The following is a 27,871-nucleotide window of genomic DNA, read 5'->3' as shown; positions in this document are numbered from 1 at the left end:
GAGGCTCCCTAGAAAGCCGTGGCGGGTCCAGCTCGCCTGGGACCCGGGGAAGGCGAGGATGGACCGTCCAGCGCCTCCAACGCGGTCGCATTGCCCGAGCCCCGAGCCAGGCCCGGCCCGCCGGGCCTCGGCAGCGTGCGGGATGTACGTCGGGAGAGGGCGCCGCGGTGAGCGCCACCCTCACCAGCCCAATGGCGCTGGGACCGACCGGGAAGGGTGCCATTCACTAACGGGAGGCTCCGATCCCCCGCCCCGCCGCGGGGCAGAGCCCGGGCAGAGGCTTAGATGCCTCTCTTGCAGCGGCCCCACCTCCCAGCCCGCCGAGGCCCTCCGCCGCGCCCACCCTCCCGGGCCGTGCCAGACCAGATCTGGCCGAGCCCCCCAAGAATCTCAGCTCCTTCGAGCGTCCCCTCCCCAGAGAGACACTACCCTCGAGCCCTGCAGCATTAAGGGCAGAAAACGTATACCCAGGCACGGGACCGGCCCCCAGCCCGAGTGTCCCCAGACAAGATATGGCGAAGCCTGGACGCCCGCTCTGCAGCGCGGGCGTTCAACAAACCGCGTGGCCCGGACTGAGGCGCGCGGGGTCCTCAGACGGGGATAGCGTGGCCAGGCCGGACCCGCAGAGTCCCCGGCCCTCGCCGGAGGGGCCGCCGCCCCCCGGCTCCCGCAGCCCCAGCTCCGCTCACCCTCGATGGAGATGACGTGCTCCCGGATCTGGTTCTGCAGCGCCAAGTCCTCCATGCGCTCGATCAGGTCGTAGATGGCGTAGATATTGGGATGCACGGACTCGAAGCGCTGGATCTCGGCCCGGATGGCCGCCGAGTTGGAGAGCGCGAACTGCTGGGGGGGCCCGCCGGCCAGCTGGGGCGAGGGGCCGCCGCCCCCGGACCCCGGCCCCGCGCCGCCGAACTGCCCGCCGCCCCCCGCACCTCCGCCGCCGCCGCCACCGCCCCCCGGCGCCGCCAGGCTCGGTTGTTGTTGCGGGCTCTGCCCCCCGCCCGCCTGGAAGTTCATGGCTCCGGGATCGCGGGGCCCGAGGCGGGCCCGGCCGAGGCCGGAGCGGCGCTGAGGCGGCGGCGACGGCGGGCGGCCGCGCGGGGCTGGCGGGGCTGGGACTACGGAGCCGGCGGCGCGGGGCTAGTGCATGGGGCCGGGGGCCGGGAGGCGCCGCCGCGCACGCTGTGGCCGCCGCTGCCGGGCGCTTCCCAGCGCCGCGATCCCGCTGCCTCGGAACAGCCTCCAGCGGCAACAACAACGGGACCGGGAGCGCGCGGCCCTGGCCCTCCCCCCGCGTCATGCGCACGCACCGCCGCCCCCGCCGGCCTCGGCACACGCAGCCCGAGCCCCCCTCGCAGCCGCCCCCGCCCCTCCTGCGCGCGGGCGCCAGCGCCCCCGCCCCTCGCTCGCAGGCTCTGCAGCCTCCACCCCCGAGCCGCGCGCCCCAGCCCTGGCGCTCCGGCCCCTCCCACCTCGCCCTGGCCCTTCCGTCTCCTTTCCTGCCCCCACCCACCACCGCCGCTGGGCCACCGCTTGGAGGGGACAGTGGCCCTGGCCTCCTCCGGCCCGGCTGTCATTTTCGCCTCTGCGCTGGTCTGGGTGGGGTGTACGATCTTCGGGCACTGCCCCAACAGTGCCCTATGCCTGTGGCTGCTGATGAATGCGGTTGATCGGCCAAGGAGGGCCGCCAGCCCAGGCCCTGCTGCACCTCCCTTCCACGGCCCTGCCTTCAGTAAGGCACAGGGTCCCCTGTGCTGGCCTCGAGGTCATCCCTAGAGACCACGCCTTCCCTGGGGTTCTCTCTCTAGCCTCCCCGGGAATCCAGGGCCAGCTGCATCACAGAGGCTGAAATTTTCCAGTTCTCTTTGAGAGCTTCATTGACAAGCACCCTTGGAAACGGCCCTTAGAACAACAACATCCCCACTCCTGTCTTCCAGCCTCTCCTTAAGGACCCTTCTGCCGAACTGGGGAGGGCTTGCTGACCATGACCAGACCCCACAGGTACATAGAAGGAAGGGGAAGGAATCAAATATTACATCTTCTTCCCCAACTCGCCCCATTCAAGAGACACCAGAGCTCACATAACTGTCTTGATCTGCCTCGTCCTCGCCCCTTTGCCCATCCGGTGCTCCTGCCCACGCCTCCTAGGGTCAGAGCACTCCCTTCACTGTCCTGGTCCTCTGCGTTCCCACTGTCAAAGCTGCCTGCAGTTCTGCCAGCCGCCCGTCTCACCAGCCTCTCCTAGAACCCACAAGAGGCGGTGGATGCGGGACCCTGGCCCAGCCAGCAGCCTTCCAGGGCTGCCTCCCCTCCGTGTCCTCTGGCACAGTTGACACGTGTCATCCTTTTGGCATGCACTTCCACTTCCCGGGCCCAGCTGGGTCTTTTCCCAGCATAAAGTCGCTCCCCACATGTCTACCCACACAACTCTGTCCCAGTGCCAGCCCGGTCACCATCCTTCCGCTTCATGTACCTTCCAAAGAACCGGATGCAACTGGGGGGGGGGAGCTCCCTAGCTTCTGAGAGATGTGCATTCCGTCTACCTGTTCGACCTTCAGAATGTCTTCTACAGTCTCGGGTCGTCATCGGCAATATACAGTGTTTGAACAGAGCACCCGATGTCCTATGATTCTAAGAGCAGTATCTAATATCTCTTTGGGGTGCTCAATTAGAATCCACAGCAAAAAGTTGCGATCAGGTAGCTCCCAGGGGAGATAGGCTTCTGCAGTGTGTTGCCCCGCAGCCCGCACGCACCTGTTGTAGCACAGGTGTGTTTTCTGCAGGTGTGTCCTCCTCTGGTGTGTAAGCCCCATGAGGGCAGGGGCAGCATCTTACACATGCCTGGGATAGAGTACACATTTAACACGTGTTTGCAGAGTCAGCGAACTAAATGGAAGGAGGGAGGAAGCTAGAGATGAGTTGGTTCTGTGTGTTACAAACCCAAGCCGACGGGCCAAGGCAGAACGTCGAGGGCTTGCTCCCACGACGAGTAGGCATGTGCTATGGGAACGTGCGGGGACACTCCTTTGTAAATCAAGATCGGCCTGTGAAATCTGGAATGTGAGCTCTCTGCAGCTATAGGCCCCCGGAGGAAGGAGGGAAACCCCACGGAAATGAGCTGGCCGAGGCCAGGCTGGGGCTCAAATCAACGTCCCCCACACGATGACATGCTAAGGACCCAATGTCCAAGCGCAGATTGGAGGGGAGGGAGTGTGCTAATGCTAGCTGAGCAAGTATCTCAACAGTACCTAGTTCTCACATTTATTTAACACAGCGCCCATTCCTTCCTTATGAGGGAGGTCTTAGGAATAAAGAAATTTAGATTCAAAGTTCAATTACGAACTGAAGGTCATTAAGGGATAAGGTATCAGCATGGTGTCAGGTTCCAAAGTCGATGCTTCCTTCACAGTCTCGCAGGATCAGGCGGAAGAGGTGACGGAGGAGAAAGGACAGCCCCAGGTGCAGCGGGCAGCCCTGGAGAGCAGCACACTCGGCCAGACTGGTGGTGCAGCCCCCCGGGGTAACTGGGCTCCGGGCTGCGGAGTCAACTTGGGGGACCCAAGGTGCCTTCTGGCGTTCACCTGACGTAAGAGTTGACCGAGCCACCCGAGTTCATCTCAGCCCGCGTCTCGAAACACGGGTGCTCTGACGTGCTCCAGCTGACGTTGGTTTCTGCAGTGACAGGTGCCCTGGCTGCTGGCCCGCGGTGGGGGCGGTAGGGGGGACAGATCCTGCTGCAGCCCAGACTTTCGGGGGCTGTCACAACTGCCAAACCTGTCCCACCCGCCCCTCTGCAACCTAAGAGCTCCGGAACCAGTTCGCCGAACCCCGCACGTGGGTCCGCAGGGCTGCGGGCGGGGACTGCCTTTGGCCCGGACTACAAGTCCCACAATGCTCTGGACAGCGGCGGCGGAGAAGGAGGGGTGCCCTCAGGTGTCTGCGACCTCGGCGCCTCCCGCCCGGAAGTGCCCGAGGGTCCGCTATGGAGCTGGCGGAGCCGGGCGGTGAGTCCCCGCGCCGTGACCGCGCCCACCCCGCCTCCCCGAGCCCCAGCGGTCACCGCTCACCCCGTCCCGGAACCTCCCGTGCCCTCCCACGTATCGGGGGGCGGGAAGATGGGAGGGGTTGATGGAGGAGTTGGAGATAGGGAGGACGAAGTCCCTGCTTCCCGGGCGGGACCTGGGGTCTAGCCGGACGCTGGGTTTGGAGAGGCTTCCAGAGGAGGCGCGGGGTCAGATCGCCGCGGGGTGGGGCCGAGTGGAGTGCGGGGCGGCAACCCTAGGAGATTCCAGACTGTCCAAGGGCGGAGTTTGACGTTTGGTCTTAGGGAAGCCTTGGGAAGCCGTCCGTGTGGGCGGGTGGGGTTTGGGTGAATGGTGAGGGGTAGGGGGCGGCATAGAGGCCCCTTTCTCCCCCCTCGGAGAAACTTGAGCGACGGAGGAGGAGATAAGCTTTAGGGTAGACAAGCAGCTTTGGGGTGGGATTGGTGACGGCATAAACTTCGGGATGAAGTAGACGGAAGAATAGGTAGGCTTTAGGGTGAAGCTTGGTGGGGTCGAATTTAGGGGAGAGGTCGCTCAGAAGGTCAAGGCCCTTATCTCGGGGTAGGGTTCAGGGAACTGAGGAGTTGGTTGAAGGTCTAGCACTCAGGTTAGAAAAGTTAGGACTGGGAATTTGGTGATGGGAAGGGCATGTGGGGCAAGTTTGGGGCAACTAAGAGTCAGCAGCCTATGCCCTGGCCTGGGGCTTGGGGCAGGGGTCGGAGGAGTGAGGCCGGTGGGCAGCCGGGGCGGGGTGGGCTCCGGAGCCTGCTGAGCTCAGAGAGCTGTTGGCCCCTGTGAGCCAGCCCAAAACCCCTCATGGGTTCTTTGTGCCTCTCCAGCCCAGTAGCGCGGCGGGCGAGGCAGGTGCCATGGCCCTGATTGAAGGGGTGGGTGATGAGGTGACCGTCCTTTTCGCGGTGCTTGCCTGCCTTCTGGTGCTGGCTCTCGCCTGGGTCTCCACACACACCTCGGAGGGCGCCGACCCACTGCCCCAGCCGTCAGGGACCCCGACGCCGGCACAGCCCAGTGAAGCCATGGCGGTCACCGAAAGCGTCAGAGGGGAGGCCCTAGAAGCCGAGACCCCCAGCCTGAGGCACAGAGGTCAGGCCGCGCACCCAGAGCCTGGCACGGAGCTCCCAGCAACGCCGCCACCCCTGGACTCCACCCAGGAGCCCCTAGTCCTCCGGCTGAAATTCCTCAACGACTCAGAGCAGGTGGCCAGGGCCTGGCCCCACGACACCATTGGCTCCCTGAAAAGGTAAGTTGGGGTGAAGAAAGGAATGAAACGCTAAGGAGTGGGTGGGCATGACCACAGACCTGGGAGAGCCACTGAAGACCCCTGAGACTCGCCCCTCATTTTACAGGGGAGGGGACTGTGGTGCCCAAATCCCGCACCATATTGTTACCCTGGAGCAGGAGGGACCCCCTTTGGGGGCCGTGGCCTGGGCCGTGGGTGGCTGGAGGGCATCGCCGAGGGGTGGGGGTGTTGTCCCGGGCAAGGGACGAGGACTGCCTGAGGCCTGCTCTATTACCCAGGTCCCTCTCTCCTCAGGAGCCAGTTTCCCGGCCGGGAGCAGCAAGTGCGGCTCATCTACCAAGGGCAGCTGCTGGGCGACGACGCCCAGACGCTGGGCAGCCTTCACCTCCCCCCCAACTGCGTTCTCCACTGCCACGTGTCCACGAGGGTCGGTCCCCCGCACCCGCCCTGCCCACCGGGGTCAGAGCCAGGCCCCTCCGGGCTGGAAATAGGCAGCCTGCTCCTACCCCTGCTGCTTCTACTTCTGCTGCTGCTCTGGTACTGCCAGATCCAGTACCGGCCCTTCTTTCCCCTGACGGCCACTCTGGGTCTGGCCGGCTTCACCCTGCTCCTCAGTCTCCTGGCTTTTGCCATGTACCGTCCGTAGTGCCTCCACGGGCTCTCAGCGGTGTGGCTGGCGCCTCCGGACCTGGCTCCCGACCACAGGGCGGGAGCTGCTGTCTGCCCAGGCCCACCTCTCCGGCCTGGGCCTGCCTCTTCCCGCTACCCTGGAGCCCAGCCCTGCGCCGCAGAGCACTCGGGGGACAGGTGGAGGCCCCGCCCTGCGACCTCCACGGCCCAGAGCCGTCTCCCGGGGCTGCTGGCCCTCGGCTGCCCCTGACTGTCGGTTCCTCCGGGTCAACCAGCTGTTGTCGCTGTCTTGGCCCTGGGCAGAGCGGGGCCACGCCCCTGGGCCCGGCTTAGTGTTCTTCTGCCTGAGGACCCAACCACCTCTAGTCCCTCATTGCGCCTCGTGCAGATTTGGGGACCCAAGGACCGTGGCGGGGTGGGAGGGGCCGAGGGCGTCCCTGGAACTTGTGCAAATTAAACAACTGTGAAGTTTTCACTTCTGGTGTGTGTCTGAGCATGTAGCCCCACGGGGGCTTGGGGCCCTTGCCGACTGGAAGGAAAGGAGTGCGGGGCACCGGCCGAGCCCTCTGCTCTGCCAAGCCCTCCGGGGCCAGCCCCGAACAGCCCTCGCCTTTCCTCCGCCTCGCGCCCGGATCCGCGGCCCCGCCCCTCCGTCTGCAGCGCGCGCGTGCGCGCTTCCCGGAAGCTAGGGGCGGGGCTTGTGGCTCTCCGGCGCGCGTTGGCTGACGGGAGCCACGTCTCCGCTGGCGGAGGACTAAGAGGCGATTGGCGTCCGGGGGCTGCTGGGAAGATGGCGGACTCGGTGGCCGGCGGATGAGGAGGCCGCGGGGGGAGCCCGGCCACCGGGCCCCGAGACCGACTCTGGGAGCGATCTGCGCGGGGCCTGGGGAGTCATGTAGGGGGCGGGCATCTGCGGAGCGGGCCGCGGGAGGACGGCGGGAGTTGGTGTTGGCGACCGTGACCACGGTCTCCCGGCGTCCCCGAGCTGGGTGGGCGTGGGGGGCCCTGACATCGCCGACTCCGCGCTGCCACTTTCCCCCTGCGCCCTCGGCTTCCACGGGCGCCCTCCGAGGTGGGCGCTGCGTTCTCGTTTCACAGGCGAGGAGGCTTAGGCAGAGAGACGAAGCCACTGGTCCAAGGTCACGCAGCTGGTAAGTGGGAGCACCCAGCGTGGAACCCAGGACCGTCCGGCCTCGGAGCCCCCGTGCCGCCCACCGCGCCGCCGCCGCCGCCTCCTCCTGCGGGAGCGGGAGGTGGTCGGGGGTGGGGAGCGTGTCGCCGGGCCGAGCTGGGCTCCAGGCTGAGCGCGACCACTAACCAGATTCGTGACCTCGGGCTTAAGTTTATCCCTTCACCTCTCTGGGTCTTGGTTTTTCCACCTGTGAAGTCGAGGTAATGCAAAGCCCTGCCTGCGTCCTCATAGGCATGCAAGGAGGATCAGAGGACATAATGCATGTGGAAGTGCTTTGTAAATATCCCTGCGCTGAGACCACTGAAGGATTGATCGCTGTGTCAAAGCGTGGAAGGAGGCAGAGGGAGGGGCTGGTGGGGAAGAGGACGAGACCAGTCCCAAAGAGGGGTGAACTTGACTCTGGCTTGCTCTGAGCCCAGGCCCCTCTGGTTGGGGAGTGAGGTGAGGAGTAGAGAGCAGGCTTCTCTCCCCTTTGGAGAAAACCTCACCCCCTTTTCTGGGCCGCCCCTCAGGGTCTCCATCACCCAACTCCATGCTTCGAGTCCTGCTCTCTGCCCAGGCCTCTGCTGCGCGGCTGTCTGGCCTGCTGCTGTTCCCACCTGTGCAGCCCTTCTGTCTGGGGCCCAGCAAGTGGGGGGACCGGCCTCCCGGAGGAGCCCCCCATGCAGCTCCTGTGCAGGGGCTGCAGCGGCTTCTGGAGCAGGCGAGGAGCCCTGGGGAGCTGCTGCGCTGGCTGGGCCAGAACCCTACCAAGGTGCGCGCCCACCACTACCCAGTGGCACTTCGTCGTCTGGGCCAGCTCCTGGGGTCTCAGCCATGGCCCCCTCCTGTGGAGCAGGCCACGCTGCAGGACTTGAGTCAGCTCATCATCCGAAACTGCCCCTCCTTTGACGTGCACACCATCCACACGTGTCTGCACCTCGCGGTCTTACTTGGTGAGGAGGGTGTCTGGGGGATGGGCGTTAACGGGAGACTAGAGAAGAGCAGTGGAGGACCCAAGACGATGGACAGAACTCACCGCTCGGGCCTTGCCGGGCATGGCCGTGCCCCGACACACGGCTGCTCCCCCACATCCATGGCTGACGTCAGGCGTCAAGCAGCATTTGTCGCAGCTGAGCTAGGGTGCTGCAGCCCCAGGTGACGGCCACCTCAGTGCACTGGGAGCCACTGCAATCTGTCGCCGTTCACACGAGATGAGAACGTATCTGCCATCTTTGTGTCAGACCTTCCCCACAGGCTGTTCTGATCCCCTAGCTGACATGGCACTTCACACTACACTGCAGCAAACCTGCCAGCCCAGAAAACAGATGAGAGAGTCTGGGGACCCACTAGCAGCCCCAACACTGGAGCAGAGCAGAGCAGCTCCTTACCAGAACCGCCTCCTCTGACCCTCTCCCTCTCAGGCTTCCCCTCAGATGGGCCCCTGGTGTGTGCCCTGCAGCGGGAGCGAAGGCTCCGCCTCCCTCCGAAGCCACCTCCCCCTCTGCAACCTGTCCTTCGAGGTGGGCAGAGGTTGGAAGCCGCTCTGAGCTGCCCCCACTTCCTGCGGCATCCTCAGCAGCGCCTCATCCGAAGCCTGGCAGGTGCTGGAGGGGGTTAAAGGCAGGTGGTGGGGAATGGCTAAGGTAGACGCTAGCCTGGAGATACGGCCTGAGGGTCCAGCGTGATAGGCTGTCCTTCACAGAGGCCAGGCCAGAGGAACTGACGCCCCACGTGATGGTGCTCCTGGCCCAGCACCTGGCCCGACACCGATTGCGGGAGGCCCGGCTTCTGGAAGCCATTGCCCACTTCCTGGTGGTCCAGGAAGGCCAGCTCAACAGCAAGGTGGGGTTGCCTCCCACGCTTCCCAGCTACCCATCAGGCCCAGCCCCTGTTCAGCTTCATTGATGGCTGCGTCCTCCAGCAAACCGCTCAGCTGGGCCTTGTGCCCTGGGTTCCCCAGCGCCCAGCACGTGCACGGTCCTCTGCAGTTCTGCAAGCACTCAGCCTGCCCTAGCTTCACTGGCCCCGCTCCTTCCCCAGGCCTTCAGGGCCAGGCCCCACGGCACTGCCTCCACTTGTTCTGTGATTGATTGCATGGGGCTCAGGACACTGCTTATGCCACAACCTCCTGGTGTGTGTCAGGTGGAGGGATGGTTCTGCCTTCGTGGTGACGTTCTGAGTTTGCAGGCCAAGGGTTCTGGAGCATCATTCCGTGCCGGGTGACGGCTGCTCTCCCTCCACAGGCAGTGCAGAAGTTGGTCCTGCCCTTCGGGCGGCTGAACTACTTCCCCCTGGAACAACAGTTTATGCCCTGCCTTGAAAGGATCCTGGCTCGGGAAGCAGGGGTGGCCCCCCTAGCCACTGTCAACATCCTGATGTCACTGTGCCAGCTGCAGTGCCTGCCCTTCCGAGCCCTGCACTTTGTCTTTTCCCCGGGCTTCATCAGCCACATCAGTGGTGCGCAGACCGGAGGGCTGGCGGGCAGGGGAGGGCGGGGTGTGGGCCTGCAGCCCAGCGCATCTCAGTCCCCTCGCCCACAGGCACCCCTCACGCCCTGATTGTGCGGCGCTACCTCTCCCTGCTGGACGCGGCCGTGGAGCTGGAGCTCCCAGGATACCGGGGTCCCCGCCTTCCCCAAAGGCTGCAAGTACCCATCTTCCCCCAGCCACTCATCACTGACCGTGCCCGCTGCAAGTACAGGTGGATGGGGCATCTTGGGGAGGGAGGGGAGCAGCCTGGAAGAAGCAAAGTAGAAAAGCTAAAGAACCTGGACCTATTTAGACTGATGCCCTGTCAGGAGTCATAAAGAAATGGGCCTTGAGCCCTGGCTGGTGTGGCTCAGTGGACCGAGTGCTGGCCTCTGAACCAAAGGGTCACCAGTTTGATTCCCAGTCAGGGTATGTGCCTGGGCTGTGGGTCAGGTCCCCAGCAGGGGGCGCATGAGAGGCAACCACACGTTCATGTTTCTCTTTTTCTCCCTTCCCCTCTCCCTGAAAATAATTGAAAACACACACACACACACACACACACACACACACAAAACAGCAGGGCAGGCAGTGAAGGCATTCGCCCAGGGTCACACAGCCAGGGGCCGCCCAGCTGGGAGGAGGTGCCTGGGCCTTCCGTCCAGCAGTGCTCCTCTCCCCTTCCAGTCACAAGGATATAGTGGCGGAGGGGCTGCGCCAGCTGCTGGGGGAGGAGAGATACCGCCAGGACCTGACCGTGCCTCCAGGCTACTGCACAGGTGAGCTCCAGGTGGGTGGGCTGGCACTGCGCTGGGTGACGTGGAGCCTGGGCTAAAAGCCAGCGGCCCTTTCTCTGCCCCCAACCCCTTCCAGACTTCCTGCTGTGTGTCAGCAGCTCTGGTGCTGTGCTTCCCGTGAGGACCCAGGACCCTTTCCTACCCTACCCTCCCAGGTCCTGTCCCCAGGGCCAGGCTGCCTCTCAGCCCACCACCCGAGACGCTGCCCAAAGGTAAGGGAGGACAGCAGGAGGGCCTCCCCCGCCTTCTGGGACAGCGACCCTGAGCCACGGTCCCTTCTCTCTCCAGGGTGGTGCTGATGCTGCGTGAGCGCTGGCACTTCTGCCGGGACAGCAGGGTGCTGCTGGGCTCGCGGGCCCTGCGGGAGCGGCACCTGGGCCTGCTGGGCTACCAGCTCCTGCCGGTGAGAGCCTCCCCCGCCCCGCCTGAGAGAGACCCTGTGTGCACCCCGACCCCCAGGCCAGAGGGTGACCCGCTGCCCTGTGCTCGCAGCTGCCCTTTGAGGAACTGGAGTCCCAGAGAGGCCTGCCCCAGCTCAAGAGCTACCTGAAGCAGAAGCTCCAAGCTTTGGGTCTGCGCTGGGGACCAGAAGGGGGCTGAGGGGTGCACGTGGGGTTCACGATGGCCCCCCTGTGGGGGGTGGGCGATGTGCACTTTGGCTCCCTGTTTTATTTTTCATTAAAGTCCCTTTCCTCCCCATCACCCATCTCATCTCTGGGCTGCCCACCCCTCTCCCAGCCACGCCCCACCACCTCTCCGAGAGACAGAAGGCCAGGGCAGGTGGGAGCAAAAGCACTTTACTGCGGGGGTGGGAGGAAGGGGCCATTAAATTATTCACTTAAATAAAAACGAGGAGGGAAGGGGATGGGAGGGCATCCCCGGCCTGCCCCTCTGTCCGTCCATCCGGCAGCAGCTACACAGGCATGGGCATCTCATTGTACTCATCCACGCCCTCCCGCTCGTCGAACACGGGCTCCGCCTCGTTGGCATCCAGCTGTGGGGGAGGCGGGGTCAGGAGGGCGGGGCCCCAGCAAGGACTCGGGCAGGGGCCACGCGGGGCGGGGCAGGGTGGGGCCGAGGGGCGAGGGCAGGGGGGCCTTACGCATTTCATCTCGCGCTCCGTGAAGATGCGGGTGAGCACCACCATGCGCAGCGGCACCGTGAGGATGAGGATGAAGGGGAAGGCCAGGGAGGCGGCTGTGGACATGACGGCCCAGAGTAGGGCCAGGCAGAGCAGCTGCAGGGCGGTGAACAGGTGCATCCGCAGGGTCCGGACCTGGAGGTGGGCGGGCGGGATGAGACGGGAGTCCGGGCCTCGCCCCGGCCCCCGAGGGCCCAGCCGTCCAGAGGACAGGCGGCCCCTTTCCCCTCCGTGGGGGTGAGGGCAGAAGGGCCTTGTCTGCGCCCCCCACAGCCAGGTCTGCACAGACCGAACTGGCCCAAGTAGGCGCACAGTGCGGGGCCTGGCAGGCGACCCACGCAGCCCAGGACCCACGCAGCAGAGGCACGGGGCCCTTCCGGGAGGCGTCTCACCTTCTTGACGTAGGTGACGTCCGGGTGGTGTTTGGGAGGCATGAGCAGCAGGTGCAGCCGCTCGTAGAACTGGATCCCGTTCAGGGAGGTGACCCCCATGTACAGGAAAATCCCGAAGAGCACGGCCAGGGGTATCTCTCGGAGCAGGTCGCCGATCACGATGGAGAGGCCTGGGGGGCGGGGGGAGAGGGAGCAGTCGTCTCCAGGGCCGCCCACCCCGGCGCCCAGCCCAGACGAGTGTGGGGCGGGGCTTGGGGGGGCGGACATACCCACGAGCAGGGAAACCAGCAGCCCGGTCACCCGCTGCTCCTTGACCTCCTGGATCTTGGGCTTGTCCCCGGGCGCCACAGCCTTGCTCATGACGGTGAGCGCATTGGCGTGTGTGACGGAGCGGACGGTGGCGGCCGCCAGCCAGGGCAGGCCGAAGAGGGCGCAGACGCCGCCCATGCCCACGATGAGCAGCAGGTCCAGGTGGAAGCCCGAGCCCTTCTGCAGCATGCGCTCCTTCTTGGAGATGATCAGCCTGCGCGAGGACAGGGCTGGCTGAGGCCCGGGGCCGGCTCGGCGGCCGGCCAGGTCTCCCTGGGGCGCCCAGCTCGTGGCCTCCGTTTTTGGAACCTGGCGGTCCCAACCCATTCCATCCAAAACGGGAGTTATGTGATAAAGCTGATTACGTGATTCTGCAGAGCCTCCCTCCCTGCAGCACAGCTCCCAGCTTGCCCCGGGCCCCTCCCAGCAAACGTCACAGGGATCTCCCGCTGTCTACAGAATAAACTCCAGCGGCCAGTGTGGCATCCTGCACCCCACACCCAACAGGCTCTGGCCCCACCCACACGCCCCTGGTCATGTCTGCGCAGCAACCCCCTGGGCTAGGACCACTCACGTGGTGATTTGCGTCTCCATGAAGATGAGGATGAAGACCAGGAGGGCGGGCAGCAGGCTGGCCACCATCATCCACACGGGGAAGGAGCTGTTCTCGCCCAGGGGGTTGATGACCCAGCCCCGCTTGTCGGGGGCCGTCACCGAGAATCCGCTGGGCACATTCAGCTTCTGCAGAGCAGGGGCCGGGATGGGTGGGCCTTGGAAGGGGAGCCCCGAGCTGCCCCAGGTGGGGTGGGGCGAGTGCTGAGGGTGTGTGTGTAGGGGGGGGGAGGCCCGTGTGTGCCCAGTTGAGAGGAGGCTCTCTGGAGCCGGGGGCCGCAGAGCACCATCCCGAGTCCGAAGCCAGGCAGCGCACTCCTGCTGCTGTGTGTACTGGGCCTTACCTGGGTATAGGTGTCCTCGATACTGTAATCCACAAGCACCATGACGAGGATCGCGATGGGCACCCCGAAGTCCCCAATCACCCGCCGCACCTGTGGGCAAGCGCCACGCTCAGACCGGGGGCCCCTGCCCTGCTCCAGGCCCGACCGCTGGGCACCCGCAGCTCCCCCCTCCCGGAAGCCTCCGCCCCACGCACCCGGCCGGGGAAGAACCGGCTGTTCTTGAACTTGCGCAGGAAGAAGGCAATGAAGAAGGTGCCGGCCATGAGCACCAGTGAGAGCAGGGCCGTGTTGGGCTGGCCCCGGGGCCTTCCCTGCCCAGAGGGCCCGGCCAGGCTCACGTTCCCCGGCCCCGGCGTGGCCCTTGCCCCGGCCCACGTGGTGTTCTCGCCACCACCTGCGGCGTCACGCACAGGCTCGGAGCTGTTGACGGCAGAACAGCCGTGGAGGGGGTGTTCCTGGAAAATCTGAGGAGGGACAAAGAGCTCCATCAGCAAGACTGGGCTAGTGACCAGAGTGGGGGAAGGGGAGGGAAGTTCAGGGGAGAGTGGGAAGGGTTCACAGGAACAAATTTAAAGGACACATGGACAACAACTAGGGGGAGGGTGGTGATGGGAGGGAAGTGGGGAGGGTTGGGAGAGTGAGCTGGACTGGGAGTAAAAGGGGGAAAACTGTACTTGAACAGTGATTAAAATAAAATTTAAAAAAGTTAAAAAAATAAAAATAAAAAAAAAGACAGGGCAACGTCTGGGCTCAGGCGCGTGCTGAATGGGACAGGCGGAGGTGGGTGGGGGGGTGGCCAGCTGCCTGCGAAGAGCGTCTCTTGTGGATCAAGAAAATGACCCAGCCCTGGCTGGTGCAGCTCAGTGGACTGAGTGTGGGCCTGCAAACCGAAAGGTCGCCGGTTCGATTCCCAGTCAGGGCACACGCCTGGGTTGCGGGCCGGGCTCCCCCATTGGGGGCCTGCAAGAGGCAGTTGATTGATATTTCTCTTGCACATCAGCGTTTCTCTCTCTTGCTTTCTCCTTTCCCCTCTCTCTAAACAAATACAAACTTAAAAAAAATAAAAAGACCCAGAGGACCAGGTGTGAGGGCAGGGCAACTGAGCATGAGCACAGGCTGGTCTTCCTGAGGCAGGGGCCGGGGAGGGCGGCTGCAGCCAGGCCTGCGGGGACCGGGCGTGGAGCGTGGGGCACGGAGCCCGCCGCAGACACGGGCCAGGTGTGCTGGCCGTGGTTATGCCTGCTGCTCAGGAGACTTCTCCTTTCTGCATTTCTAGGTCATTTGCCACTTTAACAAAAATGTATTACCCTTGTTATTGAAAGTTTGTTTTTAAGCCCTGGTTTACCTGGCAGGGCTCGGGGCCAGGCAGGAGGAAGAACCTGCCCGCTTTCTCTCTGGGGTAGAGAGCGGGTGGCAGGCATCTCAGGGCCGGCCTGGCCTCCCACCCAGGAGAGAGAGCAAGACAGGGGCACACCGCCCCCTGGCTCCCGCCCCGGGGCCCACAGCCTCCCCACTCCCCGCCCAGTGCTCGGTGGCACCTGCTCACCTTGACCAACTTGTAGAAGGTCTCGTAGATGAAGATGAGGGAGATGAGGAAGGCGAAGATCTCCTGGGTGAAACGGGAAACGAAACGCACCAGGAAGCTCCCCTCCAGGGCCACCATGAGCAGCGCCAGGAGCACCAGCCAGAAGCCGATCCATACACGGCCCACCAGGTACTCCAGCCCGTTGTACTGGCAGAACTGGGGGGGGGGGAGGGGGGCGAATGTCCCGTCAGGCCCAGAGAGCACAGGCTGACTGGGTGGGGGTGTTCCACGGAGAGGAGGGGCCCCCCGGGGACCCTCACCGAGAAGAAGGCCTCCTCGAACACCAGCAGGGGCCCCGAGAAGCCGATCACCAGCAGCGGCTGCGCGCCCAGCAGGCAGAAGAGCACGCCCTGGAGCGCCGTGGACACGATCAGCTCGGACACCCCGATCAGGTTCTCCGTCTTCTCTCCTGGGGCGGCAGCGGCGACCGGCTCAGGCTCGGGGGCTGGCAGCCGGCCCTGTGTGCGCCCCGTGTGCGCCCCGCCCCCCCGCCCCCACCACCCCGGAGCCTCTCCTTACCCAGCAGCCCCCCGAAGGTGATGGCGGGCGACAGGGCTGCGAAGTAGATGAAGATGACCGCGGCCAGGCACTGGGGGTCGAGCGCGTCCCGGAAGTCGCTCAGGTAGTGGGGGTAGCGGCGCCGCACGTCGCGGATCAGCCCGCCGAAGGGCCGGCCCGTCCGCCGGAGGGGATCGTCTTCCGCTGCGCCCGTCGCCTCTACCATCTGCAGGAGCGCTGCAACCCAGGCCTCCGTCAGGGCGCCCGCCCAGGACCCCCCACAGCCCCCCCCAATCTCCTCGGAGCAGTTACAGACCACCGGACCCCTGCCCCAGGCAGCCCCCCGCCTGCACTGGGCACTGGGCCCGTACCCTTGTCCTGGGCCGACTTGGGCTCCAGCCCCGCCCCCGGGGGCAGCAGCCGGCCCTGCTCCTCCCGCTTCTTGAGCATCTGGCGCTGGAAGTGGGCGACGGAGCGCAGCAGCTCCTCGCCCTGCACCTCCGAGGGCGGCAGCACCACGCTGCAGTCCAGGAAGGCGTTGATGGCGGTCAGCAGGTCCTCCCGCTCGTCCGCCATGTAGGCCGCCTCGTGGAATTGCTGCCGGAGCAGAAGCGGGGACGGTGAGGGCCGGGGGCCAGGGGGCCGGGGGGCCGGGGGCCGGGGGCCGGGGGGCCCGGGGGCCGAGGGCCGAGGGCAGGGCTCCGCACCGGGACCCACCTTGTCGGACATGAGGGTGGAGATGGAGCGGCCGATCTCGTGGTAGTCCATGTTGGCACTGCTCGGGCCCAGCAGCAGGAAGAGGAAGCGCACCGGCACGGGCACCTCCAGCACCGCGTCCAGCTCCACCGCCTCCCGCAGCCGCACGAAGGCCATGGTGGGCCGGGAGAGGAACTCCACGCAGCCTGGGGGGCGCGCGCGACCGTTGTGGGCGAGGACAGGGCACCAGGAGCCACTGCCCAGCAGCCCCCAGCCCAGGGGCAGCGCCCAGCCAGGCGGGCGGGCTGGCCACCGGGACCCCCCCCCCCCCAAGACGGGCCCCACAACCCCCCCCGACATACCCACGAGGACCACCGTGGCCTCGGCGTTCTCGGGGATCTTCTCCAGCAGCTTCAGCTCGTGCTTGGACTTGGAGCGAGTGATGCCGGCCGGCGGGGCCGGAGGCGGCAGCTCGCGCTGGGGGCGCGGGAGAGAGTGCAGCTCAGCCCGGCCTGTGCACAGCCTCACAGCCGGGCCGGCCCCGCCCCGGCCCGGGCCTGGGCCGCCGTCTCCACTCACCTCGCGCTCCACATCCAGCCGGGTCTCCGGAACACCTCCGATGAGGGGCTCGGTGACGTGGGGGTCGCTCTCGGCCCCCTGGCCGTGGTGATGCCCCAGCAGGGAGCCCAGGGAGCCGGCGGAGATGTTCCGGGGGAAGGAGAAGTCCTTCTCGTCGCTCGGGTGGCTGGCGGGGCAGGGGGCGACGGGTCAGAAGGGCGGTGACCAGGGACGGGGGACCAGGGACCAGGGACCAGGGACCAGGGACCGCGGGCCGGGGAGCCGCACCTGTGTTTCAGCAGCAGGGCCCGCAGCACGTTGGCCCTGTCCTCGGCCTTGATCTGGTCGGAGATGACCATCTGCTCCACCACCTGGTGGGCCACGCCGGGCAGGGTCTGCTGGTCCAGGTCCAAGAGCACAGCCCCTGGGAGGAGGAGGACGTAGGGGGACCCTCATCCCCGGGCCAGGGAGTGCAGGGCCGGGCCAGAGCTGGAGACCAGGGCGCGGCCGGGCGGGCAGGGCCTGAGGCCCGAGCCCCATCGCCCCTAGGTCCTGCTCCTCCCCACCCCTCCCCGCAGGAACACGCTGGGGTCACCAGAGGCTGCGGAACCCGGCCGTCAGCGCGGGCACCGGGGCCGGGAAGTGGCCGGACACGCCCTGCAGGAAGCAGGCAGCCTCCGCCGGGGGCCCCCGGCGGCCCACGAGGGCAGAGCCGCGCTGCGGTGTCAGAAAGCCCCTCCTCTCAGCGGGCAGCGCGCTGCCTCCCGACACCCGCCCCGGGGTCCCGGCTCTGCCTCCGGAGCACAGCAGAGCCGGGACCCCCAGCCCTCGTCCACCCGCAGCCTCGGGCCATCCACAGACCTCCCCCTCAACCGGGCTCCGCTGCCCCGCATCCAGCAGCTGCCTGTGAGGGCACTTCCTTTTAGTTTCTGGGTTTTTTTAAAAAATTTCATTTATTTATCTTTAGAGAGAGGAGAAAGCAAGAAAAAGAGAGGGAGAGAAACTTTGATGTGTGACAGACACACTGATCAACTGCCTCTCGCACAGCCCCAACAGCCCGCAACCCAGGCCTGTGCTCTGACTGGGAGTCCAAATGGCCGCCTTTCGGTTTGCAGGCCAGTGCTCAGTCCACTGAGTCCTAGCAGCCAGGGCTAAATATTTTTGCCTATTTTTTTTGGGGGGGGGGCGCGGGAAGGAGAAAGAGGGTGAGAGAAATGTCGATGCAGGAGAGAAACACTGATGGGTGGACTTCTGTACGCACCCCGACCTGGGACCGAACTCACACCCCAGGCACGTGCCCTGAGCCGGTCATCGAGCTGGCGTGAACCGGTCTTCCAACCGGCGACCCCTCGGCTGGCGGAACGATGCCCAGCCAACCCAGCCACACTGGCTGGGGCTCACAAGACACTTTCTAGACCTCTCCCCGCAAGCGACTACTCGGGAAGTACGCGTTCTTTCAGGAGTCACCAGGTCCCTTTTCTGTCCAGGGCAACGTTCCAAACACAGAACTGAGAACAAACAGAACCCAAACCCCCGAGCAACCTACACGGAGACGGCAGAGCCTGGCGCTGCAGCGCCCGCACGTTGGCACCCCACCCAAAGCCTTCCGGCCTTACTCACAGCCCGTTTACTCCGAGCTCGGACACGACTGGGACGGCAGGTGTCTCCGTCCTGGCAGCTCAGGGACAGGCCTCCTGGTGGCCGCTGGGCGTGACCAACCCGCCCCCCCGGCACGAAGGAGGAAACAAGCGAAACAAGCGAGGAGCGAGCAGACACATCGGACAGGGAGCTGAAGGGGCCTGCGCCCGTGGACACTTGGGGAGGCCCACACAGTCCCGCAGGCGAGACCAGGTCAGAAAGCTTTTCCAGCAAAACCGTCTGAAACCACACCAGCTTCGGTTCCTTGAAAATGTCACTTAGAGCAGTGTCACTCCCACTCTGCCTACGGTGACCTTGATCCCTGTGTTGCCCAAGACACACGCGGGGGCCACTCTGCCCTCAGAGGGGAGTGGCTCGGGTGAAAGGTGGTGTGTCCTGGGGCCGGGACAGGAGTTGGGGGGTCGGGGGGGGGGGCAGGTTACCGTGGGCCAGGGTCCGGCGGAGCTCCAGGAGGCTGCGGAAGGACAGGGAGGCCACGTGGGGCTTCCCCCAGCGCTCCGTCTCCTCCTCCACGTCCTCCTCGAACTTGATCCAGCGCGCCGTCTCCCGCCACTGAGGCTCCTGGTTTTTGTCCAGCAGGAGCTCGTTCAGCTCCACGAACACCTGGGGGGACGGTGAGAGGGCAGGGCAGGGTCAGAGCCGCCGGGGGTCCCCAGGGACTGCTCGGGCACGAGCCTCCGGACGGCACGAGGCACAGGCATGGGGCCCGGGCGCGTCCTGACTCGGTCGGAGACTTTCTTTTTCTCGTCTGTAAAATGGGAGCGATGCTGCCCACCTCCAAGAGCCCCCGGGGGGACTGGAAGGGGGAGCGCACAGGCACAGCCCCACGCGGGACTCGCAGCAAGTCCCTGATGCACGCCACGCACACGCACGATCGGGCGCGATTCTGTGTGCACGTGTTCGAGCACCGGCACGACCCAGCACAGAAGGGCGGGCGCCTCTGAGGGCGCCGACGGGGCGGAGGTGTGCGGGCACCTTCCGAGCAGGAAACGGCCAGTGCCTCTCGCAGGGTCATCCGGCTGTGCCCAGGGCCGCGGAGCACTCAGCCCGGGCGCACTTTACTGTATGTCTATTAGACCTCAATAAAACGGTTTGAAAAACTCCACGGCAAGGTTCAGGGTTCAGGACCGGAGCCTCGGGGCCTAAGAGGGGTAGCACCAGCAAGTCCCTGAGTGACCTTGGCCGGTCACCGTCCCCTGATTCACGGCGGGGCCATCATCTTCCCGGGCTGTGGGAGGATCGCATGAGTCAGAGGTAACCGCATTCCGGAAAATGAAGTTCATGGCTCCGCAGGGCTGCCTCCAGGGTCCACACATACCCCACTGCCAGCTGCCAGACAATGACCGCGCCAGACATCAATAGCGGGGAGGACGTTCGCAACCGCGGGTGGAGCCCCCGGGGCTCAGGGAGGTCACAGCTGGCCCCAGAGGCGGGGGAGGCGGCCGCGGGGAGAGGAAGGAAGCGTGAGAAGCTGAGGAACAAACACATACCTCGTGGGGCTTGTGGGGGACCCGGGGCCGGGCCCGGGGCGTGGGGCCAGGCTCGCGCCCCTCCCGGCTGCTCTGCCCAGACTTGGCATTCTTCCGCACCAAGTGCCGCCGGACCCCGGGCACGTCCTCAAACCGGTGGCCTGGGAGGGGGGAGGGCAGCAGCGTCAGGCTCCCCGCTTCTCCCAGCCCCGTTCCCCACCCTGGTGCCCAGGCCCAGCACTCACTCTTCATGAGGTCCAGGTCCGCCGTGGCCAGCGTCTGCGCCTCGCTCTCGTCCGTGGGCACGCGGGGCAGCAGGGCCTGCTCCGCCCCGGTCATGCTGCCGATGCGCCTCCTCTCCTGCAGGTTGTAGCTGCGGTGCCCGGGCTGTGCCTTGCTCAGCGGGCGCCCTGAGGCGCCGCCGTCATCGCCTCCCGCTGCGCCGCAGGCCACGGCTACGGCCTGCTCCACCACCGGGGCTCTGGGTGGAGGGACAGAGCCGCTGTGAGCCCGGGGAGGCTGGGCCCCTCCTCTCGGCGAGGAGCCCCGCAGGAGGACCGCACCCCCAAAACACCCCACTCTAGAAGCAGGAGTTTAAACCAGCTCCCCACCCCTCCACCGACTGCGTCTCAAACCATCACATCGGGCAGCTCAGAACAAACTTCTTGGCAGTGCAACTGCGCCGAGAGCAGGCCGCTCCTGGGGTGGGGGGCAGGGGCGGGGGGTGCCTGCAGCACCAGTCTGAGCAGCTCCAGTCCCCTCCTGCCCTCCCAGGACCGCGGCGTGACCCAGCAGGGTGAAGGGCGTGGACTTGGGCTTTGAGACCACAGACGGCCCCCTGCGGTCACGAGGAGCATGTGACTCCCTGTGCCGCACAGGTTCCAACTCCCGCTCCTGTCCCCCAGCCCGGTGTCTCCTTCCTCTCTGCCACTGCCCGTGTGTCCCGGTCCCCGCCACGCGCTGCTGTCCAGCGCCTCCCATCCAGTCAAGGCCACGACCAGAAGGCCCCCACCAGGCTTGCTCGGCCTACGCCCACCCTCAGGACCCTCGGTTCTGCCCACACACCCTTGCTCACAGTCAGACCCGCTTTTCCAAGGCCAGGCTTTCTCTGAGGCGCCCCCAGCTCCCACTGGCCGCCTGGCCGCCCGCAGGCCCGTGTCCGCAGCCCAGACCCAGCTGGGGACCAGCACCACCCGCATAGCCCGTCTGTCTCCCCAGGGTGCGTGTCTGCGCAGGCCCCGGAGGGGCGCCGCGCCCTTCCCCTCCCCGCAGCCCTTCACACGGCCTGGCACCCAGAAAACAACGAGTCCATGATAGCAGTGACCTTGAGAACTCATTCCAAGTGATGTCCTCCAGGTAGCCTTCCCTGGCGAGCGCCCCCAAACTCCGATCGCCTGCCGGTGCTGGTACCAAGCTACCCGGCATAGTAACCTGCTCTGGTGCCATTTCCTGACGCGACAACCAGGGTGGACTGGCAGCTCCCCAAGTGAAAAGGGGCGTCCTCTATTTCTCTCATGCCCTGAGGGCCTCAAGGGGTGCTGGGAGGCCACCAGGCCAGTCCCTGACCCAGTGCTTGATGCTTCCATCTGAAGTCTGGGGAGAGGGGATGGCGGGGGTGGGGGTGGGGGGCAGCTGAGACGGCCCCTCTGTTCCGCGCCAGGCTAAAACGTTCCTAAACCTTAACTCCGCCACCCCTTAATCCCTTCAACCGCCCTGAAGAAAGGTTCTATTATTCTCGGTTTACAGAAGGGAAAGCGGGCTCAGAGAGGTTCCTCGCCCCGAGAGCTAGTGAGGAGCAGGACTGGGGTTTGAACCCCAGTCTGAAGACCCTGAGGCTCTGCCGCTTGTCCCACCCCACACGCTGACAACAGCAGGGAAGACCGCCGCCTGGGGACACTCACCCCGTCTGGGCCCCTCTGGTGGCCCGGGGAGCTGCCTCCTGGTGGGGCAGTGGCGGAGGCGGAGAGGGACTGGTCCTTTCTGCCTTCCTGTCGGTGACCTCATCCTCCTGAAGAAAGAACTGGAGAAGGGACCCACGTAGGCAGACGAGGCCAGGCCAGACCTCCCCGGGGGTCCCTTGGGAGCCCTGCCCCGACTCACCTGCACCGAAGAGGGAGTGGAGGCGGGAGACGGCTGGGTGACTGCTCGGGCACCCTCAGCCTCACCGGCCTCATCCTCGTCTTCCTCTCCCTCCTCAATAGTGGGGGTCTCCCCGGTGGGGGTGGCCCCAGGGCGCCTTCGAGGCTTCCGTCCGGGGCCCTGGGGCGTCTTGCGGCGGCGGGTGTCCGGAGGCAGGTGGGTGGACAGCGGGTGATGGATGTGGTGGGAGGACTGGCGGTGGTCTGCAGGGAGAAGGGGACCCCGCTGCTTGCTGGCAGGCACGGCCTCGCTCCCAGCCCCTGGCCCCAGCTCCGGCCCCTTCCGTGGTGGGCAGTCCAGCCAGAGGGACCCTGCCCCCTCCTCAGGGTCTCCCCCTCACATTCGAAGTCTTCCTCCCCATAGCTCCGGCTGGGCTCCTCCCCTCCGCGAGACCCCGCCTCCTGAAGGATCTCCTCAAACCGCTCCACCCCGAGGGTCCGGTGCAGCTCGTCCTCCTCCTGCTCGGGGAAGCCAGGGGCCGCGGGGCCCACGCTCTCTGGCTCTGGCTGTGAGGGGGGAGAGCAGAGAGAGAAGACACAGCGGCTCACTAGGAGCTCACCCCGAAACCCCACCCTGCCCAGCACTGGAGAGAGAGCACCCCCAGAAGCCTGCCGGCTCAGATGCTGGGGAATGGGCCCCCCACCCAGCAGCCCATCCCCTAGGTCGGGGTGCTCTGGAGCCGGGCTGTGCCCACCCGCACAGCTACCGCAGGCAAGAGGGGCTGTTCCACAAGTCTCCACACAAATCCTGCGCATCCTGCGCGTCCAGCCCGCCGGCCGGGTGTGTGAACCGGGCAGCTCACGTGGCTGAGAGGGAACACGCTTCCTCTCGCTCGCTAGAGGCGACTGACCAGCCTGAAAGTAACTTCTGGGGGCGCCCGACCTAACTGACCTGGACTGGAGTCCGAGTCACACGGATACCAGCTCCTGGAAAGGAACGTGGCGGCCTCGCCTCCTCAGGGGAGCCCCCCATTCACCACCCCGCCGCCGCAGCCCTGGGGACCCCCCGCGCGGCTCCCTGGCCCGGCCCCGCCCCTCACCCCACCCCCACCCCCCACCTGAGTCATGCTGCAGGAGCCGGGAGCCGGGAGCCGAGCAGCCGGGACTGCGGTGGTGCTTTTGGAGTGCTCAGCTAACGGCCTGCCTAGCCAGTGGCCTCGGTCCAGCCCCCCGCCCACCCCCTGCCGGTCTCCGCTCCAAGCGCGCCAAATATTTGCTCAAGAGCTTCTGGACCTGAAGGGCATCAAGATTTCAAAGGGCGGGGTATGGAGTCCCCTCCGCGGCGGCGCCGGTGCGCGCAGCTAGAGGAAGAAAGAACGAGGAAGAGCAAGAGGGAGCTGGGAAGCAGGGCAGGTGCTGGGGAGACCCCGAGGTGGGGACAGGAGCCGCTGGGGTGGCAGGGATACTGGATACGAAGAGAGACGGGGGGTCAGGGGTGGCTTCTTCCCAGCCCATCTCTGCAGCTCTGGCCCCGCAACCCCCAAGCGCCGGCCCTCCCCGACCAGAATGAGCTCGCTGGCTGGCGGGGAGGAAGGCAGAGGGAGGTGCCGAAGCGAGACAGAGAGTGGGGAGGTAGCCTGGAAGCGGGGGGTGGGGATCGAGAACCCCTCGCACCTGAGGGCGCAGGAGGAAGTCCATGGCAGGCAGGGGTGAACTTGGGAAGGAGGGGGAAGGGACCGGCCGGCGCCCCTTCTCGGTCACGTGCCCACTGGGCCAAAGTGACCAATAAGGGGCTGATGGTGGCACTCGGGGTTAATCATTACACTTCCCAGGAAAATCCGGAGGGGGCCACGTGGGGCAGAAACCACGTGGGGGTGGGAGTGGCCGACCTGAGGAGCACGTGGGGTGAGGGGCGGGGCCGGGGTGGTGTCTGGCTGGCGAGCTCCGCCCAGAGACACAGCACAGACCGACACTGTCTCTAAGGTCGGGGATGGGGGATGGGGATGCGGGGTGGGCACCGCCAGGTGGGAGCTCTAGCGTCCCCAAGTTCCTCTCTCACTTAGGCTACCACCCAGGTCTTCAGTAAACAGCCTCAACTCCGCCCCCAGAGCTAGACGCCCGACTAACTGCTCACCACCACCACCACCAATACCCGTCTCAGACCCCTGGAGCCAGGCAAGGCCAGCACAGGGATGGCAGCGCTCCTCGGGGATACCTCGCGGGTTCTCCCCGCTCCCAAGCCTCTGCAGACGTGAGCGCTCGCACACACACGACACACACAGACACACACACACCCCCCTGAGGGAATCCTTAGCAGAGCACCTGTGGCGTGAGGAGGCGCGGAGGGCGGCCGCCTCGCCGACAATACTCACAGTTCGGAAAGAGTCTGCGCCCGAGGCGGGGCGCCGGGGGGCGCTGGTCATGGCCAAATCTTAGCCCTTTTCACTGTCGCTGCGGCTTTCAGGGCAACAAGGCGGCGGCATAACCTGGGCGGGGGAGAGGACCGATCACTGGTGAGAGCGGGGCCAGGCCGGTGGGGGCGCCCGGGGCATTCTGCAGCCCTCCGCCTAGCCCAGCCCAGCCCAGCCCAGCCCAGCCCAGCCCAGGGGAGGGCAGGATGCGGGGCTTTCCGCCGGCTGGCCACGAGGAGTCTCCCAGCCGCGCAGGACACTCCCGGCCGTGATGAAGGGCCTCAGGGTGGCCCGTAGAGGCGCCAAGACCAAAGAGAAGTTATTTATAGGAAGAAAGGAGATGAATAAAGAGAAAGACCAGCGCGGCCTAGGGCCAAGGGACTGAGGGGTTGAAAGCAGAAGGGGGGAGAGGCCGCAAAAGGAGGAGGGGCTCAGACTTGGAGAGAGAGCTGCAAAGTGGATGTGTGTGTGTATGTGTGTGTTCGCGCGCCTGTGCGCTCGGGAGGGGGGTCAGATGGAGGGGGGAGAGACGGAAAGGACAGGCTGAGCCCGAAACAGGAGCAGCGACCGAGGGGTGGCACGCGGAGGTGGGCCGAGACTGGGAGAGACTGGGAGGGCGTGCTGGGGGGAGTGAGATACCCTCCGGAGCAGGCACGTGGGGAGGAAGGAAGGGAGAAGAACTCTGGAGAGAGGCCAACAGGGCCAGCAAGGGAGTCAGAGGAGACGGACCAGGACAGGGAGGGGGAGCATGACCGCACTCCCTCCCCGGGCAGGGGCTGGGGGCGGTGCTTGGGGAGCGGGGGAGAATGCGGGCTCCCTGGGGGAGGGGCAGGAGCCCAGCCCCACTCACTGACTGGGCCGGAGGGAAGGAGGACGACTCCGGGCACAGGCCGGGCACAGCTTTATGATGGGGGAGGGGCTCGCGACGAACTTGGAGGAGGCTGAGCACACAACCCTGAGGTTCTACCTTGAGGGGCAGCCTGACCCCTCCCCTCCCTCTGGACCAGGAAAATCTGAGTGGCCGGGCTGACACCCGCCTGACTGTGACTATAGGGGTGTCTGAGAGAACACGGGGTGTCTGGTGGGTGAGTTGCAGTTAGGGAACCTGACCAGTGCAAATCGGGGTGCCCACTCACAGTGGGGGGAGCACCCAAGGCCCTCCGAAGGTAAAAGGACCGAAACTCCCCATTGTGTGGTTGGGGGGGACTCAGGCTTGCCCGATTTAGGGCTACCTTGGGAGTAAGGCAAGCCAGTGGAAGGGCAAACGACGTAGTTCTGGGGGTAGGGGTCAGTCCCGGAGGGGGGCGCCTGGAGCGACACATTCCTGGCAAGCGCTCCGACTCAGCTGACGTCTCTCTTCACATCCCCCAGCAGGACTTCAGCCAGGGCACGTCCAGTGTGGGGGAGAGAAGGGCCCTGGGGGGTGGGACCCTGGTGTGGAGCGACCTGAGAGCCTGCAGGTGTGGGCTCTCGCCTCCGGGCTGAGCGGGGCTGTGCCCACGGTGTGTTTCCCCACCCTCCCTTTAACACCCCCCGCCCCCTCCCCCGCCATCCTAGAACACAAAGCAGCTTCTGTCCGGAGCATCGGTGCCGATAATCCGGGGTGAGGACACATTCCGGGGACCAGCCCCGACCGGCCCGGGGATTAGCATCTTTCCCCCTGCCCAAGGGATTAGCCCCCCGGACCGCCACTTGGGCATTCACCAAGTGCGGCCGCACATTCCACAGCTCTTCGAGGTGGGGTAGGCTGCGGCGAGGGGCGGAAGGAGACGACGCAAGCGGACCCTGCATTTCAGGCAGCACCGCCCCACCCCCAGCACGGAGCTCCCCTCCCAAAAAGCCCGCCCCTCAGGAGTCGGGTCCAACTCTCCGGGCTCCTCTCTCCACTCCCACCCAGCTGCTCCCTCTTCTGCCCGACCCCTCGTCCTTACCTGACTCGCCACCCAACCCCCTGCTCGGCTCTTCCTCCCAACCCGGAGGTGGGCGGAGAAGGCCCCGGGCAACCCCCAGGCTGGGCGCCCAGCACAGGAAGAGGTGCCGTTTGGAGTCCGCTCAGGAGTTGGGAGGGCCAGCGGCGCCTCCCGGAGACTACCCCCTCCTGGTGGCAGGGGGCGCGGCACCCTTGCTTTAGGGAATTCTAAGCAGCAGACCCCGGATCCGGCTCCCGACCAGCACTTCCCTCGCCTCCCCATCCTTTTCCCTAGATCTCGCTTTCCCGAGCCCCAGTCTCCGCCCTTCCTTCCACTTCCACTCCCTCCCGACACCAAGTCGCGAGTTCCCCCCTCCTTTCCCCTCCCTTCCTCCCTCCGCGGCCCTGGCCCTCCCCGCTCACCCGCTTGCTCTAGACTTCGTGTCGCGGGGGTCTTGGGGTTTCTCCCCCTTCTCCCGCGCCTTCGTGCGCTCCCGACGACTGCCTGGTGCCCACCTCGGGGCGCGCCCCCACCGCTCCTAACTTCTCCCAACTCAACTTTCCCCCGCGCCGCGGGCAGGCCAGCCCCCTGCGTGCGCGCCCCCCCGGCGCACCGTGCGCGGCCCCGGCGGGTGAGGAGGCGGGGAGCAGCGGCCCAGACCCGCGAGCGGAAGCGCGTTTCCAGGCACCGCCAGGCACCGGGGCTCCGGTCCAGGAGGCAGCCCCTGCTCTCCTCAGTGGCCGCCGCCCTGGCTTCCCCGCGTGGGACTCGGGCGCCCCGGGGACGCCGTCTCTTGGCCCATTTAGGCACCTCTGGGCGGAAATGAGCCCCACGCACGCTGGGGAATCCCAGGGATAAAAACGGAGGCGCAAAGATGATCAGGAAATTCGGGACGGAGAAAGTTGAAATACAAATGTATCGGGAACAATATTCTCTCTCTCTTTTTAAAAGATTTTATGTATTTATTTTTAGAGAGGGAAAAGGGAAGGAGAAAGAGAAGGGAGAAACATCAGTGTGCGGTTGCCTCTCATACCCTGCCGCAACCCAGGCAGGTGTCCTGCCTGGGAATCCAACTGGCGACCCTTTGGTTCACAGGCCGGCGCTCAATCTACTGAGCCACACCAGCCAGGGCAGGGACAGGATTCTCTTGTGCCCGCGGTCCCCACCCTCTCCAGTAACCCAAGTACCTCCAAGAAAGCCTGCCTTTGCCTAGAGGAACAGGACCAGGGCGAGAGAGGTGATGCCGGCTGGAGGTTGGATGCCCATTACCTTGAGCTGAGCTCGACTTTCCAACTGTGGCAGGGGTGGGGGGTGAGGGGGTACTTGTGCATCAGCGAGATTCCTGCAGTGACCTCCCTCCCTCCTTGAACCCAATTCATAGTCATCATCTGCCATTTAAAAAATCGGTGTATTTCTGGTTTTCCCAACTAAAATATAAATTCTTCCGGATAAGGACAATCCTTTTCCCCTCTTTTCTATAGTCTGCCACTGGGCAAAGGACAGAATCGTGAACCCAGAAAACGTTCAGATATCAACGAGTCAATTAACAAATGTTTAGCACCAACTCCGGTTCCTGCGCTGTGTACTGTTCGGGACCGTTTTTCGTCCAGTTCACAACCCTCAGAAATGCAATCATAAGACAATTAGAGAGCAGCGCAAGCAAATCTATAATCAACTCCTTCAGGGATGAGGTCAAGGCTGCTGCAAGTGTAGCTATCTGTCTGTGCTTCCGTCTGTCGAGGGCGGTAACCAACCTGCCAGCCCTCGGCCACACCCTGGCTGACTTTAGTAGGCTGGGATTCTGGACACTGGGCTGGGATTGGGGCGGGGGGGGGGCGGCTC

At 65.5% G+C, this 27,871-nt stretch overlaps 4 protein-coding genes across 17 annotated transcripts in view; 2 read left to right on the top strand and 2 right to left on the bottom strand.

The window, feature by feature from the left end:
• Nucleotides 1–1,340, bottom strand: part of AGAP3 (ArfGAP with GTPase domain, ankyrin repeat and PH domain 3) — a 51,070-nt gene extending 49,730 nt beyond the window's left edge. For 2 of the 4 annotated variants that reach the window (XM_045837746.1, XM_045837747.1), the window contains exon 1: nt 690–1,340. In XM_045837746.1, coding sequence (XP_045693702.1) covers nt 690–1,017 — 328 coding nt within the window. In that variant the 5' untranslated portion in view covers nt 1,018–1,340. The remainder of the gene's footprint in view (nt 1–689) is intronic. The other 2 variants (XM_045837741.1, XM_045837742.1) reach the window with 2 other exon arrangements.
• Nucleotides 1,341–3,851: 2,511 nt separating this feature from the next.
• Nucleotides 3,852–6,406, top strand: TMUB1 (transmembrane and ubiquitin like domain containing 1). Its single transcript, XM_045837791.1, has 3 exons — nt 3,852–4,004; nt 4,883–5,301; nt 5,596–6,406. The coding sequence occupies exons 2-3, from the start codon at nt 4,913–4,915 to the stop codon at nt 5,945–5,947; spliced, it is 741 nt and encodes a 246-aa protein (XP_045693747.1). The 5' UTR covers nt 3,852–4,004; nt 4,883–4,912; the 3' UTR covers nt 5,948–6,406.
• A 254-nt stretch (nt 6,407–6,660) lies between these two features.
• FASTK (Fas activated serine/threonine kinase) lies at nt 6,661–11,066 on the top strand. Of its 3 annotated transcripts, none has more exons than XM_045837730.1 (10): nt 6,661–7,082; nt 7,636–7,877; nt 8,527–8,706; nt 8,808–8,947; nt 9,349–9,562; nt 9,646–9,805; nt 10,258–10,349; nt 10,444–10,579; nt 10,656–10,770; nt 10,860–11,066. In XM_045837730.1, exons 1-10 carry the CDS (start codon nt 6,745–6,747, stop codon nt 10,965–10,967), a joined length of 1,725 nt encoding a protein of 574 aa, XP_045693686.1. In that variant the 5' UTR covers nt 6,661–6,744; the 3' UTR covers nt 10,968–11,066. The 3 variants fall into 3 exon arrangements, with proteins under 3 accessions (XP_045693686.1, XP_045693687.1, XP_045693688.1); XM_045837731.1 differs by having other exon boundaries at nt 6,672–6,826; nt 7,636–8,058; XM_045837732.1 differs by lacking the exon at nt 6,661–7,082 and adding an exon at nt 7,193–7,323 and having other exon boundaries at nt 7,636–8,058.
• An 82-nt stretch (nt 11,067–11,148) lies between these two features.
• Nucleotides 11,149–26,629, bottom strand: SLC4A2 (solute carrier family 4 member 2). 9 transcript variants are annotated; one of them, XM_045837725.1, is made up of 23 exons: nt 26,452–26,629; nt 24,081–24,194; nt 22,110–22,275; nt 21,731–21,972; nt 21,532–21,650; nt 19,876–20,111; nt 19,652–19,791; nt 18,584–18,764; nt 16,791–16,926; nt 16,524–16,689; nt 16,307–16,421; nt 15,966–16,150; nt 15,620–15,845; nt 15,270–15,485; nt 15,011–15,159; nt 14,712–14,906; nt 13,360–13,629; nt 13,166–13,255; nt 12,784–12,950; nt 12,170–12,423; nt 11,901–12,070; nt 11,470–11,643; nt 11,149–11,361 (listed from the first exon to the last, which is right to left on the bottom strand). In XM_045837725.1, the coding sequence occupies exons 2-23, from the start codon at nt 24,129–24,131 to the stop codon at nt 11,281–11,283; spliced, it is 3,729 nt and encodes a 1,242-aa protein (XP_045693681.1). In that variant the 5' UTR covers nt 24,132–24,194; nt 26,452–26,629; the 3' UTR covers nt 11,149–11,280. The 9 variants fall into 9 exon arrangements, with proteins under 9 accessions (XP_045693681.1, XP_045693676.1, XP_045693677.1 ...); XM_045837720.1 differs by having other exon boundaries at nt 11,901–12,423; XM_045837721.1 differs by lacking the exon at nt 26,452–26,629 and adding an exon at nt 26,051–26,293 and having other exon boundaries at nt 11,901–12,423.
• Nucleotides 26,630–27,871: the final 1,242 nt, after the last annotated feature.

Source organism: Phyllostomus hastatus, unplaced genomic scaffold, assembly GCF_019186645.2.
Source record: "Phyllostomus hastatus isolate PE091 unplaced genomic scaffold, TTU_PhHast_1.1 phas_contig_244, whole genome shotgun sequence".
In the NCBI taxonomy this organism is placed as follows: domain Eukaryota; kingdom Metazoa; phylum Chordata; class Mammalia; order Chiroptera; family Phyllostomidae; genus Phyllostomus; species Phyllostomus hastatus.
Note: the sequence above shows the minus strand (reverse complement) of the source record. Positions and strands in the feature narration are given on the sequence as shown.

What these genes read in the sequence shown, in the direction of transcription:
- TMUB1 (XM_045837791.1), top strand. Translation starts at nt 4,913, where the DNA reads ATGGCCCTGATTGAAGGGGTGGGTGATGAGGTGACCGTCCTTTTCGCG. An exon ending in ACCATTGGCTCCCTGAAAAG is followed by an intron (nt 5,302 to 5,595) that starts GTAAGTTGGGGT and finishes CTCTCTCCTCAG; the next exon opens with GAGCCAGTTTCCCGGCCGGG.
- FASTK (XM_045837730.1), top strand. Translation starts at nt 6,745, where the DNA reads ATGAGGAGGCCGCGGGGGGAGCCCGGCCACCGGGCCCCGAGACCGACT. An exon ending in CCTCATCCGAAGCCTGGCAG is followed by an intron (nt 8,707 to 8,807) that starts GTGCTGGAGGGG and finishes TGTCCTTCACAG; the next exon opens with AGGCCAGGCCAGAGGAACTG. An exon ending in TGGGCTACCAGCTCCTGCCG is followed by an intron (nt 10,771 to 10,859) that starts GTGAGAGCCTCC and finishes CTGTGCTCGCAG; the next exon opens with CTGCCCTTTGAGGAACTGGA.
- SLC4A2 (XM_045837720.1), bottom strand. Translation starts at nt 24,131, where the DNA reads ATGACCAGCGCCCCCCGGCGCCCCGCCTCGGGCGCAGACTCTTTCCGA. An exon ending in CCGCCGGACCCTGGCCCACG is followed by an intron (nt 16,927 to 18,583) that starts GTAACCTGCCCC and finishes TCCTCCTCCCAG; the next exon opens with GGGCTGTGCTCTTGGACCTG. An exon ending in TCGAGGACACCTATACCCAG is followed by an intron (nt 12,951 to 13,165) that starts GTAAGGCCCAGT and finishes CCTGCTCTGCAG; the next exon opens with AAGCTGAATGTGCCCAGCGG.